General features: G+C 34.2%; 1 protein-coding gene across 6 annotated transcripts in view; it reads right to left on the bottom strand.

The window, feature by feature from the left end:
* The window catches only part of SLC4A10 (solute carrier family 4 member 10), a 215419-nt gene that overhangs the window by 135950 nt on the left and 58679 nt on the right, over window positions 1–20790 (bottom strand). For all 6 annotated transcript variants that reach the window (XM_032880287.1, XM_032880288.1, XM_032880291.1 and 3 more), the window contains exons 4-5: window positions 9990–10128; window positions 1535–1695 (exon numbers count right to left, since the gene is read on the bottom strand). In XM_032880287.1, the coding sequence (XP_032736178.1) occupies window positions 1535–1695; window positions 9990–10128 (300 nt within the window). The remainder of the gene's footprint in view (window positions 1–1534; window positions 1696–9989; window positions 10129–20790) is intronic.

The following is a 20790-nucleotide window of genomic DNA, read 5'->3' as shown; positions in this document are numbered from 1 at the left end:
GGGTAGCTACTTTTCCAGCATTCACAAGAAGTTTGCTAATTCCTAAGTTAACCATTTTTCTCTAAGTCTTCAGTTAGTGTTATCCATGACTGTACCCTGTGTTTTTTCTGAAAAATATACTGTACTTAACCATATGGTCTTTTTGACTTCAGTTATGTGTTTTAAAGGGAAAGCTCTTTATAGGTGTACTATGAAACTCCAGGAAAGAAGGAAAAGAAGGCTTATCTAAACCATTTTTTTCTGTTCTGATTGTTTTTGCTTAATATTGTAGGCCAAGATGTCTTTCCACACTTACTTTTCTTTTCACAAATATTGCAATGTATGCATGTCTATCAGCTCCAATGACCAAATAAATAATTTTTAAAGGAATTAAACTATCATTAAAATGTGGGCAACACCCACTTCAAGCCATGCTTTTTCTTCAGACAGTAGTTGTAGTGTAATATAAAGAACACACAGCTTACAGTCAGAGGCCTTTAGACGGAAAAAGGGCCCTGAATGTCTCAGAATTTCTATTTTCTTATTGAAAAATTGGGAATGATACTTACTTCATGAGACTATTCTGAAGATTAAATTATATCTATTTTTTGTATAATATTCTTTCACTTATGTAATCAAAAAAACATTCACGGAGTTTTGGAAGTTTGTTTTTTCCATTTCTACAATATAATTTAGACATTAAAGATTCCCTTAAGTCTTTCTACTTTACAAATAAATTCTACATGGAACTGCTTTTATTTCTTTTTTCCACACTAGAAATTTTAAAAACTGCCTGAGTTATTGCTTTATTTTTATTTTTAAAATCTCCATTAACTATTTCATTTATACTCTTTCAAAACTCTTTTTGTATTATTTTGTTTTTGCTAAAGTGTGTTTGTCTTCCAAATCAAAAGATACAGGAGTTCTTTCCTCTATTTCTAGAGTAACAACAGTAAGATGCTTCCTAAACATAACTACTTGTGTTATATAGACATAATAGGTTTCTAATACAAATCTTTCATCCTAGGGACCAGTCGTAATATTAAATTAAAAACTAATCTCAACTGCATTGCTTGGCATCCTCTGGAATTCATGAGTTTCAATTCAGTTTAAAATAAATGGCCATACCTTTCCCTGTTTTGTTCTAAATTAACATTTTCCCTATCTGCGGATTTTTTGGAATCATTTCATGCATTGGAATGAAATGCATTCCATTATTGGAAAAAATCCATCTCTAGCTTTATGGGTTTTTTCCCTTCCATTTCCCATTGGTGACAGTAGATTAAGCATGACAGTGAAAAACAATATATATTAAATGTGAGTCAGGATATCTAGCTTCTTGTTCTAGACTTGCCACTGACAAGTTAGACCACATTCCTCTGAGATTCAACTTCTTCCATCTTAAATAAGGGAGGAGAAAGTTATATTTAAAGTCTCATATGCTGATTATAAGAATTAATTTTCCAAAGGTATACATATAATTATAAGGAAAAGGGAATAACAAAAATTAGCTATACCAAGATAGTGAACTAGACTAAAGGAAAAAAAGATATACCTGCAATTTCTTCTAAAGTGTTGGCATGCATGTCCAATAACACAGTTCCATTCAGAATACAACTTCTCAGCTCAAACAAGCTGTGCAATGAAAGAGTAGCCACATAGGGTTTGCTCCACCTTTCTCCTCCATCCTCCACATCTTCTTCAAACTTCAACCACCTACACAAATAAACATTATCAGCACATTGAATATTACATTGTAGATGGAGTGATCCTTTGTCCCAAGAATAAAAAGTAGAAACAGAAAGATATTCACATTGTTTCTCGGTTTTGTGGGCTCAAAAGTAAAAACTAGTCCATGTAATTTGGTTTATTTCACTTTCATTTCATTTAACAAGCATTCTTTTTGTCATTGGAAGTTGTATAGAAGACAAAGAAAATCGAATATTATTTTTATTAGTTTGTTGAGCTCTAAAAAAATATGTAAGTGTTTATTCAGCAGTCACAGTGAATCTGCTGTGGAATTAATAGAATGTACTTCATAGAAGGAAAATGGTATTTGAAAAAGATACAAAAGGTAATGGAAGAATACTCATTTTTCTTCAGTAGGAGGTCTTAAAATGGAATACTTGAGTCTCTTAATAATTTTTCCACTTGATTTTTAGGGGTGTTAGTATAGTTTGGGGTATATTTTCCAAGAAAAATACATATTAGGCATGCTTGGATGAAATCTAGTGATTGCAGTCATTTCCTAGGGACTACAGAAACCTATGAGAATGGAGCTTAGCCTCAAATCCCTGGGCCTTCCTGCCCAGATTGAGAACAGAAGAAACCTTGATGTCAAGATGCCAAATCAGAGACCACTGCCTTCTTAGAGTGAAATGAATAATATCTGAATTTGTTTAACTGAGATAAATGGAAGGAATAAAGAGAAACCAGTGATTCCACTGTCTTGCACGCCACTAAATCTCATTTTTTAGGGACTTGTTCTCTAATCCTCATAGATGACCAGTTTAATTCCGCCATTTTTAATGAACCCTAAATAAAGTCTAAATTGCTTTTTCTCCCTTTCCTTCCACCATTTTCCTCATTTCACCTCTCATTAGTCATTTTTGTTCTAACTTTATCTCTATACAATACCACTCAAATCTCTATAAATTATTATATTATTATTATATGTAATCAAATGATCTAACTCCAACAGTAACTAATTAGGGAATCAGTGGATCAGCCAAAAATAAGTAACCAAAAGGGTTAATCAGAATGATTAATATGCAAAGTTCCAAGAAAGATAAAGAAAGCTATGTATTCATCCTCACTCTTTAGGAAGCAAAAAGTTGTCAGAAAATGGAAAGGAAACCAGCAAGAATAACCATGCCTGCCAACAGTTGATGGACAGGGACTACCTATACCTATCATAAGTTTATAAGACACTTGAAGGTTGAAAAAACTTACATTTAAGCCCCAAATCACTGACAATATTTCTTCAATGCTGAAAATTTTATAGAATATTTTTGTGTATACAGTTGGGAATTTTTCATATTAGTGATTCTTAATTATTTTCAGGCCTTGATAGGGCCATAATACTTCACAAAGCATGTGATTATTCTTAGTACTGTTCATCATTTAGTTGTCCCTCTCTATCTAGTAAAGAATAGCCACTTCCTGGCTCCCTTTTGACTGGGTGAGACCATATGATTATTGACTAGTTCTGGACAAGAAATTGTGAGCAGAAATTATGTGTCTCACTTCCAGACTATGCGTTTGCTCATTTTTCTAATTGATTTATTTTCATATTGTTAAAATTTGGGAGTTCATTGCATTTTTATATATAATATTCTTGTCAGATACATGATTTGTAAATATTTTCTCCTTGTCTATTAGCTTGTTCTTATCCTCTTAACAGGATCTTTCACAACACAAAGGTTTTAATTTTGGTGACATCCAATTTATGAATTTTTTTTTTTGTGGTTTGTACTTTTGATATCATGTCTAAAACTTCATCATGTAGGTTCTAGGTCCTCCTAGGATTTTTGCCTATCTTTTTCTCTCAAATTTGTATAGCTTTACATTTTACATTTAGATTTATGATTTATTTTGAATTAATTTTGTATACACTACAAGGTATTTTTTACCTATAGATCTCTAACTATTCCCGTACCATTGATGAAAAGACAATTCTTTTTCCACTAAATAGCTTTTACTCTTTGTCAAAAAAATAGTTCTACTTGGGTTGGTCTTTCTCAGTTCACTATTCTATTCCATTGACCTATGTGTGTCTCTGAAAAGAAATTTTAAAAACAAATCTAAAGGTATCTTTCTCCTTTTGGTATAATGTCCTTCAGATTGGAGGCTTGGTCCTTTAGAAAAGAAGAATAGAATCTCCAGGAATTCCAGTTTGGTAGTTAAGATAACCAAATATTTGGATGCTAGTTTGATTCAGCCATAGATTTTATGAATATTATAGGAAGAAACATAAGATACTTTCCATAAAAAGAAACCCACAAGTTACAAATATCAAGTTTCTAAACATTTCAAGATTCAGTGTTTTAGGCCAACTCCAGAATTATGCCAAAAGTGATAAAAAGCTGTTTAAATAATTATTTTTAAAAGACTATATTAAAAATTATATATATGTATATATAAACACATATACATACATACATATATATATATATATATATCCTTTACATGTATTCTCTCTCTCTCTCTCTCTCTCTACACACACACACACACACACACACACACACACATAACTGTATCTCTCTTTTCTGCTTCTTATTACATTTCATGTTTCAAAGATAGAAATTAAGAGGTCTGGGAACACACCAAACCCTGCTTAAAGATTTGTAGTCATTGAATAGACAGTCAGTTGCAAAATGCCTGATTGCAGTTAATGACCTAAAGTGCTGCAATTTATTCCGGTTTTCAAATAAACTCAGCTGACATTTGTTTGAACAGCAAGCAAGAGTCTCACAGGCATGAATGAGACGTAATGAACAATGAAAAAAATCAAAACTCCAGGCCAATTGTATGACATTTTCGGGAAGGAGGGGCAGATTTAAACTCTGAGATTATTCAATTTTCCTACAGTGTGTCTGGATCCGTTTTCATCCATGATTAACACATTAGAATCTCTTTCTACTAAACAGCAAAAAAACATGAAATAAAATAGGTGTTTTATGAATTATTTGAGGATTAAGAGATGATAATCTCTTCTACAATACTCATATTAAAAACCTACAAAATAAAATTCTTCTGCAAATTAGAAATAGATGTTCTCCTTAGAAATTAACTCCTTCTGTTTATTCTATTCCTACTAATTCCTTTTAACTTTTCTAGGATTTTTTTATTCTCTGGTTCTACCCAAATAGAAAGTAAAATATTTTCCAAAATTATAGCCTTGGGCCAAGTTATGGATTCTTAAGAGAAAAGAGTTGCGGCTACAGATGAGGGAGGAGGGACATGGTTAAGGTGGGGGCAGACAATAACATATGTAATCATGAAGTGCCTATTTTAAGGGGAAAGGAGAAGTGAAATATATCCAAACCTAGAAACATTAGCCGTCCTTAAAGAGTTTTTTTTTTGTTTGTTTTTTTTTTTTAAGATTTTACTTATTTATGAGAGAGAGAGAGAGAGAGAGAGCAAGAGCGGGCGTGCACGCCCATGCACCCTTGAAGAGGGGTTGGGGGCGGGGCAGAGAGCCAAGACGACTCCATGCTGTGAGGGGAGCCAGACACAGGGCTCTATCCCTGAGATTCTGACCTAAGCCAAAGTCAGGTGCTTAACCCACTGATCTACCCAAGTGCCCCTAGCTGTTCTTAATCCATACTATCTTCACATCTCACATCTCACATCTTCACATTCACATCACATCTCAATCTTAATGACGACTTAAATCTTTCCTAATTTTGATTACCAAATGCCTTCACAGCATCAATAAAATTGTTTTGATGCAATAATCTTTTTTGACACTACCTTGTATGTATCAGAGGCCAACTGCTACCCCCTGCTTTGCCTCTTCTGAGCTCATTTGTGGGTAGGACTTTTAAAGGGCAACCACAGTGAGTCAAACATGTTGTCTTCATAACTGCACAGCTGTGGTATCTTTGCGTGTTTTTCTATTAATAACATTATATGTTATTTATAAGCAGGACATTGTAATTGTGTTGATTTCATTAGCCCTTGTCATATGGCTTCTCTTGGGGTTTTTAAAAGTGAACAGCTGGCTTTCACAAACATTTATTAAATAATTATGATTCAAAAATTTAGCTTCAAAATCTAAAACTTTGCTTAAGTTTTACTTGGCAACAACAGTGGGCATGAATTATTCAAGATGTGATATGTGACAGGTGCAATGTGCTGATAAAATATCCTTTTTATTTCTACTATTAGGGTAGAAAATCATTAATCTCCCCTGGAATACTAATCAAAAGAAAGAAGTGCTTCAACTAGTTATGTTAATGATTTATTAGAATTAAATTGCATTTGGAAAATCAGATGGAGCCCTAAATTAACTAAAATTAGTCTTTCTAGATGAACTAGGGCAACCAGAATAAAATTACTTCTGCCACTTTAAAACTCACTACATTTCTAAGTCCTCAATAAATACGCTCTGTTCTTCCCTGACGTACTGTGTCTCAGCCAAAATTCATCCACCCTCCTCTTCGAGTCTGTTACTATTTTGACTGCTCATCAGATGTCTCCTTGAACCTCAACTGACTGTACCATGCATAGGGTTCCAGAAGCATGGCGAAGAACACAGGTCCTATTTAATAACATTAGAGAATACTAATGATTAACTGCATCAACTCTTCTGTTCTGTATAAATGAAAGGGAATACATTTTGGTGGTTTGGGATAAACATGTTGTTCAGGTTAATACATGAGAGCATGATAAAATCCCACCTGTTCAACTATGATAAAGGGAAAGCTGTAGATTTTAGTCTTGTTCTGCTTCAGGAGACTGAGCAAGTCACAAGGAAGTTACTGCTTAAGAGGAACAGATCCTGTGAAGTGTGTAAACCTGGTGATTCACAGACCTGTACCCCTGGGGGGAAAAATATATTATATGTTTATAAAAAATAAAATTAAAAAAAAAAGATATGAAAAAAAATCAAAACAAACATAAAAAAAAAAAAAAAGAGGAACAGATCACTGGGGCGCCTGGGTGGCTCAGTGGGTTAAGCGTCTGCCTGCGGCTCAGGTCATGATCTCAGGGTCTTGGGATCAAACCCCGCATCGGGCTCTCTGCTCAGTGGGGAGCCAGCTTCCTCCTCTCTCTGCCTGCCTCTCTGCCTACTTGTGATCTCTCTCTCTCTCTGTCAAATAAATAAATAAAATCTTTAAAAAAAAAAAAGAGGAACAGATCACTATTTGATCTGGAAGATGAAAAATCACCAGCCATTTTAAGAATAAAGGAGTGACTCCTGACAAAATACACATTCCAATTGTACTTCTCAGTTCTATCATATAGGATGACAGTGAAGAAAAGAATATAAAAGAAATGCTTCCAAAAAGTACCTTTCAGCAATAAAGAGACTCAAACTAACCAGAGCTTCATAGTCATCATACCCAACAGATAACCTTTCTTCAGGCCATCCGGGAATACCTAGTATTTCTTCTAACCAGCTGAGGAGAGATGTTTCCAACCTTAAACAGGGAGGTTTGCACTTTAAATTCCTTATCAATAATTCTTTAGTTATGAGAGAGCAAAAGTCATAATGCTAATTGGTGAAGATTATCATACATTGTTCTTCTGTCACCAAATAAAAAAGATGAGCCTTCAGATTATATACATGAAAAAGTCCAAAGCACTTAGTTTTGAAGCAGTTGGGAGAAAAAAACAGAATAGATAGTTAAAATCTACCAAGTCATATAAAACTACTTCAAATTTGGTTCTATATTTAATGTATTATAATAGAAAACTTTAGAAAATAAATGATTAACATGATTTTTTTATTCACTAAAAAGGGGAATTCAGACTGAACAACATATCACTAATTTAAAATATTAAAAAAGGCAAATATAGAAAATGATTTGACATAAAATAGGTAAAGGAAAGGAACACTTAGTTCAAAAATTAAAGTATATTTTTGGAAAGATGTTCAATCTTACCAATAATTTTGAAAAATAAGATTTATTTTTCATCTATAAAATTAGAAAAAAATGGGGGCACCTGGGTGGCTCAATGGGTTAAAGCCTCTGCCTTCGGCTCAGGTCATGATCCCAGTGTACTGGGATCGAGGCCCGCATCGGGCTTTCTGCTCAGCGGGGAGTCTGCTTCCTCCTCTCTCTCTCTGTCTCTCTCTGCCTACTTGTGATCTCTGTCAAATAAGTAAATAAAATCTTTTAAAAAATAGCAAAAAATGTAAAATTTTGATGATTTAGTCTTGCAAGGGTTTGAGGAAAATAAACACTCTCATACACTGTTCATAAAAATATGAATACTGAAACATTTTATAAAGATGATTTTGCAAATATCTATAGAAATTTAAAAGCTGCTCTCATTGGTAAATAAGTTCTACTGTTAAAAATTCACCTTACCTAAACACCTACAAAATAACACCAAAATTATACATGTGAATGATCACTGCAGCAATGTTTGTAGCAAACATATAAAACAACCTAGAACCTTATCAAGAGAGGCTAAATAAAGTTCATTCATATTGTTAAATGTAATGCAATTATTAAAAAGATTGAGTGCCCTGTACTGATAATAATGGAAAATGGTCCAAATATATTATTAAATGAAAAAGTGAGGCATGAACGTTGTTTGTAATCCCTAGTGTATAAATTTTAAAAGGACATACATTTTCATGCAGATCTAGGGTATGACATTTTTATGAGAAGAGACACAGAATAGTGATTACCTTTGAAGAGAGGTAATGTGAACAAGAGTAGAGGATACTTTTGCTTTTTTAATCTTTCTGTACTTTGGTAATTTTAAATATTAGCAGTTCATTTTATTTTTTTTAATGTTAACAGAGATGGAGTAGGTAATAGACATTTTAATCTTCTTCTATTTACTTCTAGTACTTTTTAAGAAAAAGGAACCTGCAAAGGCTATTCAAAATTTATCAAACAAGAATTAACTAAGCCAGTATTATTTATAATATCATGACTGAACATTTAATTTCACACTAACTCTGGGTAGAGTTAAGGCAATAATTAAATGCAACCAGAAATTTAATATGATCCAGTGGTGTACAGTGGCCTTCATAGGACTGTTCAATCCCTGGGCCACTGAAAAATATGGCCAACAGAAAGAATTTCTAACACTGAGAGCTGTGTGACTATGGAAGGGATAACCTAACAAAGCAATCAAACCTGTGTCAATGGACATGTTCAAGGATATTCCACCTCCTCTACCTAGAATAACGCCCCTTCACCTTTTCTTCCTAGCTAAGTCCAACTCACGCTTCAAGAGCCAGCTCAGGAATCACCTCCTCTAGGAAAGCTATCTTGATCCCTTCTCCTTCACCCTTGTGTTTTAGATCCTTGCTACATAAAATGTGATCCTCAAACCAAAAACATTGGAGTCGCATCAGCTGGAAGGTTATTAGAAATGCAGGATCTGAGATTCCATGCCTGAGGCATACAGAATCTACTTTTCAGCAAGACCCCAGGTGATTTATATTCATATTGAAATTTGGGAAGCAGTGGTTAAAGGACAACACTTGGTATTACCACAGTTCATTGTGCACAACTGTGTCACAACATTCATTAAACAGTATTTACAACTTTGTTTACTTGTCTGAATCCCTCATTAAACTGTGAGATTGTTAAAGTCAAGTCTAAGATTTTGGTTGTTCTCTATCCCTTATACCTGGCACATTATAGATATTCCATAATTGTTTGTTGAATAAATGAGCAAAAAAGCAAGAATGAATGAATGAAAAGTAAATGTAAAATTTAGCTTATTATTCTTTTACAGCAATTCATCAATTACATGGCAGTATAGAAATATTAATTACCGTTGACGGAAAAGTAATTTTTGAAAAGCAATTTTTGAAAAGTTATTTTGAAAAAGACACTATTTTTAGATGTATATATATCCTAGAAACACACTACAAAATATTTTTACCCTCACCAAATAGTACATAAATAAATCTAGGACTATACCTAAAGCCTCTTATAATGTTTTTCCTTTCTTTAAAAAAGCCCCACACTCAGATTATCATATAATATCTCTAGTTTGGGCATAGGCCAACAGTTGAAAAGATAGAAATAAATTACTTTTAGATTCCTATTGTTTTCCTGATGACACACAAATTATGCTACTGTTTATCTTTCAGCCTGCAGCTGTTGCTGGCTCTGCATCACTATTTACTATAATTGCTGCCTTCAGATTTCATTCTGACCCATATCCCATTATAGGATATGCCCAGGCCAGATGAGCAATTTCAGAAATCAAAGCTCATGGATGTTTGCAAAATTGTGGCTTTACAAATCTCTTTTCCAATAACATGAACATTGTTTATTATACCTTCACCCTTCAACAAAAATCCTCACCTGGCTGTTTCTCGCCATTCAGCATCCTCACCTTCACGCCAGCAAATCTCATCCAGTTCTGTGAAAAGGTCATGAGGAATGTGTTCTTCATCATCATCCTCAGTTCCAAGAATAAACTGTACTCGCTGTGATGGGGTGTCTACAGAAAGTGAGAGACGTGAACATGCATTACTATGACTTCAACCTTAAAATTGCCTCATCACCAACTTCAACACCACTTCAGACTCACACCTCCCTGCCCCTCAATGTGACAAATCATCCAGAGTAGACTTGGGAAATTAAAACTAAATTCAGAGAAAAAAAAACTGAAGTAAATTTAGCATTACATGAAGTCTAATATAATTTGGGAGATAATTATATAAAATGTAAATATAGGATATATAGATTATCAAAAATAATATTAAATGTTATTATTATTTTTTGATTATTTATAACACTCATCATAGAAATTATTTCTGTATCTCCCTTATATACATACACATTTTTTTCTCATCATCTATCCTATGCTTTATGGTAATATTCAGAACAGACTATGATAAAATTCACTTATACTAAAATTATACTGAATGTAATTCACCATAAACTCCCTAGTAATGCTTTTACATAGTCACACCTTTGCCCCTTCACCAAGCCCTGACAACCACTAATCTGGTCTCCACTGCTATAGTTTTGCCTTTTCCAAAATGCTATATAAATGGAAACCAAACCCCAAATCACCTGCATGCTACATCATCTACTGTTGGTGTTTGCTTAAACATTCGAAGATTTCTTATGACCATGACTATGCCACAAGTCACTATGTTCTTGGCAGGGGAGCAAAATAATGTGTGATTTGGACACAAGACACACAATCTCAAGGGTGTGCCTGATGTTCCTAGAAAGAACATGTTGTTCACAATTTGGGGGGGTCTAAAGTGGGGACTTGTATAATTTGGGGACATAGATTGACTGTGTTTCCTACAAGGCTTCCAGTCCAGCTGGCTAGCCTTACAGTTTCCAGTTTAGTTAAGATAACTGGGTCCTTGTTTTTAGAGGGACTACTCAACGACAGTTAGTCCAATCTGACCTACTTGCCCATGCTACCCATGAGGTGGTATTCACTCATTCCACTGTGTGATGGCTACAGAAAAGAGGGTACGGAAGACATCCAAAGGTGTTAATAGGTTTTGTGTGTGTGTGTTGAAGATGAAGGCACTGAGGACATCCTGCATTTCTGATAAACTTCGTAAGGTTAAAAGTATTGGTGATATGAGTCACCTAGCAGAGAAAAGCAAGCCAGCAGTCAATTAGATTTAAGGCACTTGTCACAACTTGAGAACCACATCAAGGTATTTTCTTTTATGAGGAATACTCCAGGGAAAGTTCTGAAAGATCATTAAACTCACCTCCATTCACTTCAGCAAGTATGCTCCATTCCAGTAACTATAACTTCATCTCCTTTCCAATTATCCCCTACTCTAAATACCCCCAACTTTATTTGTCCATTCTTTAATTCACTTTCTGAGAATTAAAAAAAAAAAAAAAAGCATGTTTGGGGATTTCGTCTTCATTATTTCTTCTTTGGTTTATATTTTTAAAAGATTATCTGATTGTTTACCTAGAAATCTTTACTAGGTAGCTGGACACAAAAAACAAAATCTATTTTACCCTTATAATATAGTAAACGTTATTTTAAAACCTAATAGGAAAAAAATCCATTTATTTTAGAAGCAAAACTATAAGGCTATCTAGGAATAAATTTTTTAAACTATACAATACATTTGTGATGAAGATTATAAAACTTTCTTAAACGATATGAAAGTAGACCTAAATAAATGAATGAATGTATACTAATGGAAAGCCTCAATAGTGAAAAACTCATATATTCAATGTTATTCCAACTAAACATCTGGTATTCTCAAATATTTTTTAAAACATAGAAGAGGGGTGCTTGGGTAGCTCGGTTGGTTAAGTTTCGGTCTTTGGCTTAAGTCATGATGCCAGGGTCCTGGGATCAAACTCAGTGTCAGGCTCCCTGCTCAGCAGGGAGTCTGCTTGTCCCTCTCCTTCTGTGCTTCTCCCTGCTCTTGTGCTCTTTCTCACTCTCCCTGTCAACTAAATAGACTCTTTTTTAAATAGATAAATAAATAAAATATGAAAGAATGAATAAATCAGTAGCAAACATATAGTGATTATGGAATTCTATAATATTAAATATATTTTGTGAAAATCAGTTAATCAGTTATTTAAAAGATTAGGTTATCATAGTCACAAATGAGAGGATTTCAGAAGTCAAAAGTGAACAACATACAATTAATATAAAATATACTATAGCATCATACTTTCTGTATAAATAATTGTTTGCAGTGAGGCTCTAGACCCTGCCTATCTCATTAGCCTTATCTTCTGCCACTCTTTCCCTTGTTATTCCATTCAGGGATCATTAACTTTCTTAAGGGTTCTTAAAAATACCATGTTCCTTTCCATGTCAGGGTCACTGTATATACTGTTTCCTCTAGCTCTCCCGTATATCTTTCAGCATCTACTTCAATGTAATACACTTCAGCAAGCCTATCCAATCAGCCTTGCAAAATACCACACAAACACACATATAAGCACATTCATATGCAAACAATTAAGTTAGGCATCTGTTATCCCAATTCACAGCACTCTGTACTTCTCCTTGTTATAGTTAACTTGATTGTAATTTTAAATTTATTGCACAATAGTAAATCAAATATTTTAAATAGTCAAAAATTAGTCTCTTGGAAAAATATAGGAACAAGTTCCAAGACAGAAAGTTATGGATGCAAAAATACTTTTCAGATTATACAGCATTATATAAATATTACTGATGATGATTGATGCTAATGCCAGTGGTACTGGTGATGGTTAAAATGAAAATATAGGCCTGCCAAAACAGATTTAGAATTTGAAGTAGGGAGAATGAGAAAATAATAGTGCCATTGATTAAAATAGAGTTGTAACATGGATGGAACTTGAAAGCCTTATGCTAAGTGAAGTAAGTCAGACAGAGAAAGAGAAATACTATATGATCTCACTTATCTATGGAATCAAAACAAACAAACAAACACACACACACACACACACACACACACACTAAAGAGCCCCCACCAAACTCATAGAAAAAGAGATTTGTGGTTACCAGGGGCAGTGGCTGGGAGCTGTGAGAATGGGAAGGTGGTTGAAAGGTATAAATTTCCAGTTATAAGATGAGTAAGTACCAGGCATGTAATGTAAACATGATGACCACAGCTGACACTGCTGTATGATATATAGGAAAGCTGTTAGCAGAGTACATCTTGTGAGTTCTTATCACAAGGAGAATTTTTTCCCTTTTTTCTTTTTATTGTATCTATATGAGATAATGGAGAGTGGATGTTGGCTAACCTATTGTGGTCATCATTTCACAATATATGTAAATCAAACCATCATGCTGTTACTCCTTAAACCTACACAGTGATGTATGTCAGTTATTTCTCAAAAAAAAAAAAAAAAACTGGAGAAAGAAAAGGGTTGTCAGAATGAGAATCACTATTACAGACTGAGAACTCAAAAGACAACTTTTAGATATGCTAAATTTGAGGTGACTTTGTGACAAACATATAAAGATAGTCACAGGAAAGCTGGAGATTTCACTCTGGAAAAGATGACAGTGTCAGTGATAGAGACATGGGTGGCATTTAGAGAAGTCATATGATTATAATGCATGAGGGCTCAAAAATGAAGAAGTAAGGAGAGAAAAAGACTCAACATTGGGGAAATAGTTAGCTTTAAGATTTGGGAGAGGAAGAGGAGTTAACAAAAGAATGAGAAAAGGAATAGACAGATATGTAAAAGGATCGATACATTAAATATTTAATGAGTACCTTCATAGGCCAGGTACTATTCTAGGCAGTGAATTAGACTGATGTAAACAGGAAAAAAAATCTCTGTCCTTATAGATTGTAGAGCTGATGGAGATAGCAGCATAACAGGGGCCGTGTTTGGAAAGAATTTCAAAAGGACAAGAGGCTAATCAGATGCTATAGAATCAACGATAGAACTGAGTAAGAACTACAGGATTTGGCTAGTCTAACGTTCAATAGCGCTGGAAGTCCAGAGAATATGTATTATTTTACAATCAGGAAGAAATAAATAAGCTGTTTCCATTTGGAATATAGACAATATTTTCATAAACGGTTAGTTAAGAAAATCAAACTACCAGAAGAAAACCCCTAATAGAATCGTAGTTGCAAATAAGCAAATTCCCTAGCAAAGTTTCATCTTTTCATTATTAGCTTTGTTACTTATATTGTTATAATTACATATTAATACCAGGTTCTTAAGTACATTTTTCCTAACAATGAGTGAAAATATTCTCCTGTCGGCTCTGTTCCAAAGTTCTTTATTTTTTAGGCCCTTTCTGGAGAAGAGTCAACAATTATGTTGAGAAATAGATTTTTCATAACAAGTACAACGACAGAAGTGAACTGGGAAATTTGCATTTACATATGTGATCTTACTGTCATGAAGACAGGAAGCTTCTTGCACTATGACGTTTAGCTCAAGGGAGCAGATTCACAATACGAAATGTTTACCATTATGCATTTCTGAATTACCGTATCCTTGTTTCTTCCTCTTTATCCTTGTTGTACTTTAGGTAAATCAATATTCAGATAATCTATCATATGAAATTGTTAAATAATGATTATTTTGATGGTTCTGTTTCAAATTCATGTCTTCAGTCTCTACAAATCAATATCTTCCAACTTCATTTGAACTTTAAAATTTTGCTCCTATTTTTTGGAGTTATATAGTCTGTTCCTTTAGAGTCCTACATTTAACTCATTTACATAATTTAAATAATATATTTATTGCTATTAATGCTAATTAGCTCATTCTATCATAAGGTAACAGATTAATTAAATATTTCAGTGGAAGCACCAAGAACAAATACATATTTCTCTCCAAAATGGACATAAGACTACATACAGAATTTACAAATCCTGTTCCTGAAAACCTAGTTATCTAACTCCTCATCCAAACAAAGGCTATAAAAGGGTCATAAGTGGAAAACTGTAGACACATTTTGGAGAGGATTTTTTCAGAGGAAGCTATAATGTGAGTCCCAAGTCTCCTTGCTCTCCTATAAAGGCAGGGAAGAGGGGTGTCTGCCCCTCCCTCACATCAAGCAAGTAGAGCTCCAAGAACATTAGAAGGGCTTGATATGCCCTTCTGGAATGGACTTGGGTATGATTTCTGCCTGAGAAACACAAAGTCGGCCCCACTGCTAATCACTGAGATTGTTGCCTTAGATAACATACTCTTCTAGTATTTATCAAGGCAGTGAGAGTATGTGTATTTTCTGTAAATCATATTTGGGCCACACAAGAGAGTGACAGAGAACCAGAGGGAGAGAGACAGACTGACTGTGGAATGTGGGCTTCTCTTTGATTCTGTCCCAGGAGGCTGCCATGCAGCATAGACAAGACTTCATCAGAGAGAATATGTCACTATAGCTGAATGCTTAGGGGATGAGGAGGAATAAACAATAAGGCAGAAGGCAGTGCAGGTGAGAGACACTGCAGAGGAGAATGAGTAAATTCAAATTCTTATTAAGCCTAGAGAATGTGATCTCAGCTTGTGACAGTACTAGTTAAATCAAAACTTTCCTGCCCCACCCCTTTTAGTTCTTTTCATTTCCTATGCTCCAAATCTGAAGGGATCAAAAACCAGAGAGTTAGGACAATGATGGAACATCTAGAAAAAGGAGAAGTTCAAGGCAGGAGGAAAAAAAAAAAGGGAGCAACTACATCCTCTTTCCTCAGCTGCAGCAGGCCTGGGTGAGGGAAGGGAGAAAAGCCTTACAGTTAAAGCCAAATTCAAACTTTCACTATTACATGAGTCTAAATATTTTAATTACTGATTAGAGAACTTTGAGTTACCTAAAAGTGACTAGAAAAGCTGTGGAGCCTTCCGGTGTTTTCATTCAGGAGCAGAATAACAATTAGACCCAATAAATAAGTACAAAGAGATGGTATAAGACAGAAATAGTTATAATAGTTATGATTAAATCCCACAAGGAGTATTTATTCAATGTTACAGTTATAAGAACCTTACAAATGATCATAAATTCTTTTATATTCATAAATGAATTATTAACCTTTAAACTCTATTTTATTGAAATAGTAGTTGACTATGGTGAGATTATAAAAAGAGAGGAAAAAGACAAAATAAATTTTTAATTTATTAATATCTTCTATGGGTCAGTTATTTTCATACACTATCTCTTCTATATCTTACAATAACCTAGTTGAAAGGGCACTGGTATTAATCTTAAAATGCAGTGCAATTAATGAAGGAGCCTAAAAAACAGTACATCCATGTTCATAGATAGAAGGACTCAATATTGTCAAGATGTCAGTTCTTCCCAATGTGATTGGGATTCAATACAATCCAATTAAAATCCCAGAAAGTTATTTTATGAATATCAACAAACTTATTCTAAAGTTTATACGGAAAGGCAAATGATCCAGACTAGCCAACATTAATATTGAAAAAGAGGAACAGTTAGAGGATCGATACTACCTGACTTCAATGTTAACTGTAAAATGACAGTACTCCAGACAGTGTGATATTGGCAAAAGAATAGACAAATAGATCAACAGAACAGAATAGAGAGCCCAGAAATAACTCCCCTAAATATAGTCAACTAATCTCTGACAAAGAAGCAAAGGCAATACAATGGAGCAAAGATAGTCTTTCCAACAAATGGTGCTGGAACAACTGGAAATGCAAATGTAAAAAAATGAATCTAGACAGGGACTTTCTGCCCTTCACAAAAATTATCTGAAAATGGGTCATATTCCTAAATGCAAAACACAAATCTGTAAAATTCCTAAAAGTTAACGTAAGAAAAAATTTGATATTCAGTAAGGTGGTGCCCTTTATTTCTTTTCTCCTTTTTATTTTTATTTTTTCAGTGTTCCAAGATTCATTGTTCATGCACCACACCCAGTGCTCCATGCAATACGTGCCCTCCTTAGTACCACTACCAGGCTCACCTAACCCCCCACCCTCCTCCCTTTCAAAACCCTCAGTTTGTTTCTCAGAGTCCACAGTCTCTCATGGTTTGTCTCCCCCTCCGATTTCCCCCAACTCACTTCTCCTCTCCAACTTCCAATGTCCTCCGTGTTATTGCTTATGTTCCACATATGATAATTGACTCTCTCTGCTTGACTTATTTCCCTCAGCATAATCTCTTCCAGTCCAGTCCATGTTGATACAAAGTTGGGTATTCATCCTTTCTGATGGAGGCATAATACTCCATTGTATATATGGACCATATCTTTTTTATCCATTTGTCCGTTGAAGGGGATCTTGGTTCTTTCCACAGTTTGGCGACTGTGGCCATTGCTGCTATGAACATTGGGGTACAGATGGCCCTTCTTTTCACTACATCAGTATCTTTGGGGTAAATACCCACTAGAGCAATTGCAGGGTCATAGGGAAGCTCTATTTTTAATTTCTTAAGGAATCCCCACGCTGTTTTCCAAAGTGGCTGCGCAAGCTGATGTCTTTTTAGATACAACATCAAAGACACTATCCATGAAATAAAGAACTGATAAGCTGGAATTCATTAAAATTAAAAATTTCTTAAGCAATAATTTAAAAATTAAATTAAAAATTTCTGCTCTGTAAAAAATAATGTCTAGAGAATAAGAAGATAAGTTATAGATTAGGAAAAAATATTTGCAGAAGACATTACTGATAAAGGGCTATGATCCAAAATATACAAAGAACATTTAAAACACAACAATCAGGAAAAAAAAAGCTCATTTTTAAAAATGGGCCAAAGACAGAAGACACAAACAGACACTTCTCTTAAGACATTCAGATGGTGAACAGACACATGAAAAGATATGCAACATCACTCATCATTACAAGAATGCCAATCAAAACTATAATGAGATATCACCTCACACCTGTCAAAATGGCTAATAAAAAATAAAACAAACAAAAGGTGTTGGCGAGGATGTGGAGAAAAAGGAAACTTCTTGCACCATTGGTGGGAATGCAAACTGCTATAGCCACTGTGGAAAATAGTACAGAGTTTCCTCAAAAAGTTAAAAATAGAACTAACTTATGATCCACAAATTGCACTACTGGGTATTTACTCAAATAATACAAAAACAATAATTCAAATGGATATATGCACCCCTATGTTTATAGCAGCATTATTTATAATACCAAATTATGGAAGCATCCCAAGTATCCAATGATAGATAAATGGATGAAGAAGGGATATATATATTTCACTCATATGTGGAATTCAAGAAACAAAACAAATGAGCAAAGGGGGAAGAAAAAAGAGAGAGAGAGCCAAACCAAGAAATACTCTTAACTGTAGAGAACAAACTGATGGTTACTAAATGGGTGGTGGGTGGGGAGATGGGGGAAATAGGTGATGGGGATTAAGGAGCACACTTGTCATAATGAGCCTCAGGTATTGTATGGAATTGTTGAATCGACATATCATAGTACACCTGAAACTAATATAACACTAAATATTTACTGTGCTGTAAGTAAAATAAAAACTTAATACAGAAGACTATATAAATGAATGAATGAATAAACAAATAAATATGAGCCAAAGACCTTAATAGACATGTCACCAAATAAGACAAACAGATGGCAAATAAGCATATGAAGAAACTGTCCACATTGTACGTCATCAGGTAAGTGCAAATTAAAACAAGATTCCATTGTGCATCTATTAAAATGGCCAAAACACCAACCACATCAAATGCTGGCAACTACCGTATGTGGAGCAATAGGAACTCTCATACATTGTTCGTGGGACTGAAAAATGGCACGAGCACTTAGAAGTGGTTTCTTACAAAACTAAATAATTTTTAACATATTATCTGTAATCACACTCCTTAGCATTTATTTAAAGAAATTAGAAATTTATGACCAAAGCCTGTACACAGATGTTTTTAGCAGCTTCACTCATAAGTGCCCAAACTGGGAAGAAATCAACAAGTTGCTCAGTAGGTGAATGGGTAAATAAACTGGTATATCCAGACAATGAAATATGATTCAGTGCGAAAAATAATAATAATAATCTATCAAGATAGGAAAAGACATGAAGGAACCTCAAATGCATATTATTAAGTGAAATAATAATTTCAATCTGAAAAAACTGCCTTAGTGTATAATTCCAACTACATGACATTCTGGAAAAAGCAAAACTGTGGAGAGAGTAAAGTGTTCAGTGTTTGGCAAAGGATATGAGGGGGAACGAACAGGCTGAGCACAGAGGATTTTTAGGGCATTGAAATATCCTGTATGATATTGTAATGATGATATATGCCATTACACATTTGTCCAAACCTACAGAATTTATAACACCAAGAATGAGCCCTAAAGTAAACTAATGGACTCTGGGTAATCATGATGTGTTCATGCAGGCCTATCCTTGGTAAAAAATAGACCATTCTTGTGGGCGATGCTGATACTGGGGGAGGCTCTGCTTATGTGGAGGCAGGAGGTACATGAGAATTTGCTATTCCTTCCTCTCAATTTTGTTTTAAACCCAAAATGGCTCTAAAAGATAAAGTCTTAAAAAACAAGGTGCCTCAGTTTTTAGATGTTATTGTTCCCACTAATATGCAGCCTATATCTTATATATGATTATATATATTCAAAAGAAGGAGAAAAAATAAATTATATTTATGTAGCATATTTGTTTCAGGCATTATTTCTCTTTTAGAATGTTAATCATGTGAAGTTTGGTTTCTTTACAAAATATTTTAGGAAGTTTATTGAACTAAATTTTACAGCAGGAATTGAGTCCATAGCCAAGTCCTATGTTTCACTACCTCTTCAAAGTAAGATGCCAATTTCCTGAATGGAACATGAATATTTATTTGAAATGAGACTGATGAATTCCTATAAATATCAGATGTGCTTAAGAAAATCAATAGCACAACATATAAATTTCCAATCCAGTTTATTTTAAATAAGAACCTGGTACACTCTTTTTCCTAAAAGTATACAATCTGGGTGATACTCATCTACTATCTACAAAACCAGATCTTATCTGAATCAAAGGAAATACTTCTAATTAGCCTATTATTTTTGTGGTGGTTCTTTTGGACAAAAAAAAAAATCAGTACTTTGAAAACCCATTAAAAAATAGCATAAATGGCAATTTCAGTGTTACATTAAGAAATCAATTAAATCTTTCCATTAGACCTACCCGGAGTGAGGAGATATGTCCATTCGTGCTGCATGACACCTGTTCTAACTACTCACTTATCAGCAACCACAGCCCAGAGCAGCTATGCCTCAACACTGGTTAGTACTATTTTCCTCTTGCTTTTTAAACATTTTGTCTCATAACTGTTTTCAATGACTTTTTTCAGTTTACTCTGCATCAGTAACCTGGGGTTCTATTAATCTCATGCATCCAGCCCCCAAAACTCAATTGCTGTGGTCACGAACCATACATTTGAGACTTATTAGTATTTCCCTTCATAAAGCATGAGGATCACTCACCACCCTCTTTTAAAATACTAGCCATAAAAAAAAATAACAGCAGTTATGAATAAAGAAAATTTGAAAGTCTGAGATAGGGCACCAGGTATTTAAAAGACTTCTCTAAGACATACTGGATAACAGTAATAGTATAGGAAATGATGATTTATTAAAGTAAGATAATTTATTCAAGGACAAGAGATATTTTGGGGGGGTTTAAATAACTTATGACTTCCTGTATCTGGCTTTTCATTTTTTAAAGTAGAAATGATTTTAT

This window comes from Lontra canadensis, unplaced genomic scaffold (assembly GCF_010015895.1).
Source record: "Lontra canadensis isolate GAN:19392208 unplaced genomic scaffold, GSC_riverotter_1.0 scaffold69, whole genome shotgun sequence".
NCBI lineage: Eukaryota > Metazoa > Chordata > Mammalia > Carnivora > Mustelidae > Lontra > Lontra canadensis.
The sequence above is the reverse complement of the archived record's forward strand: the minus strand, read 5'-3'. Positions and strand labels throughout refer to the sequence as shown.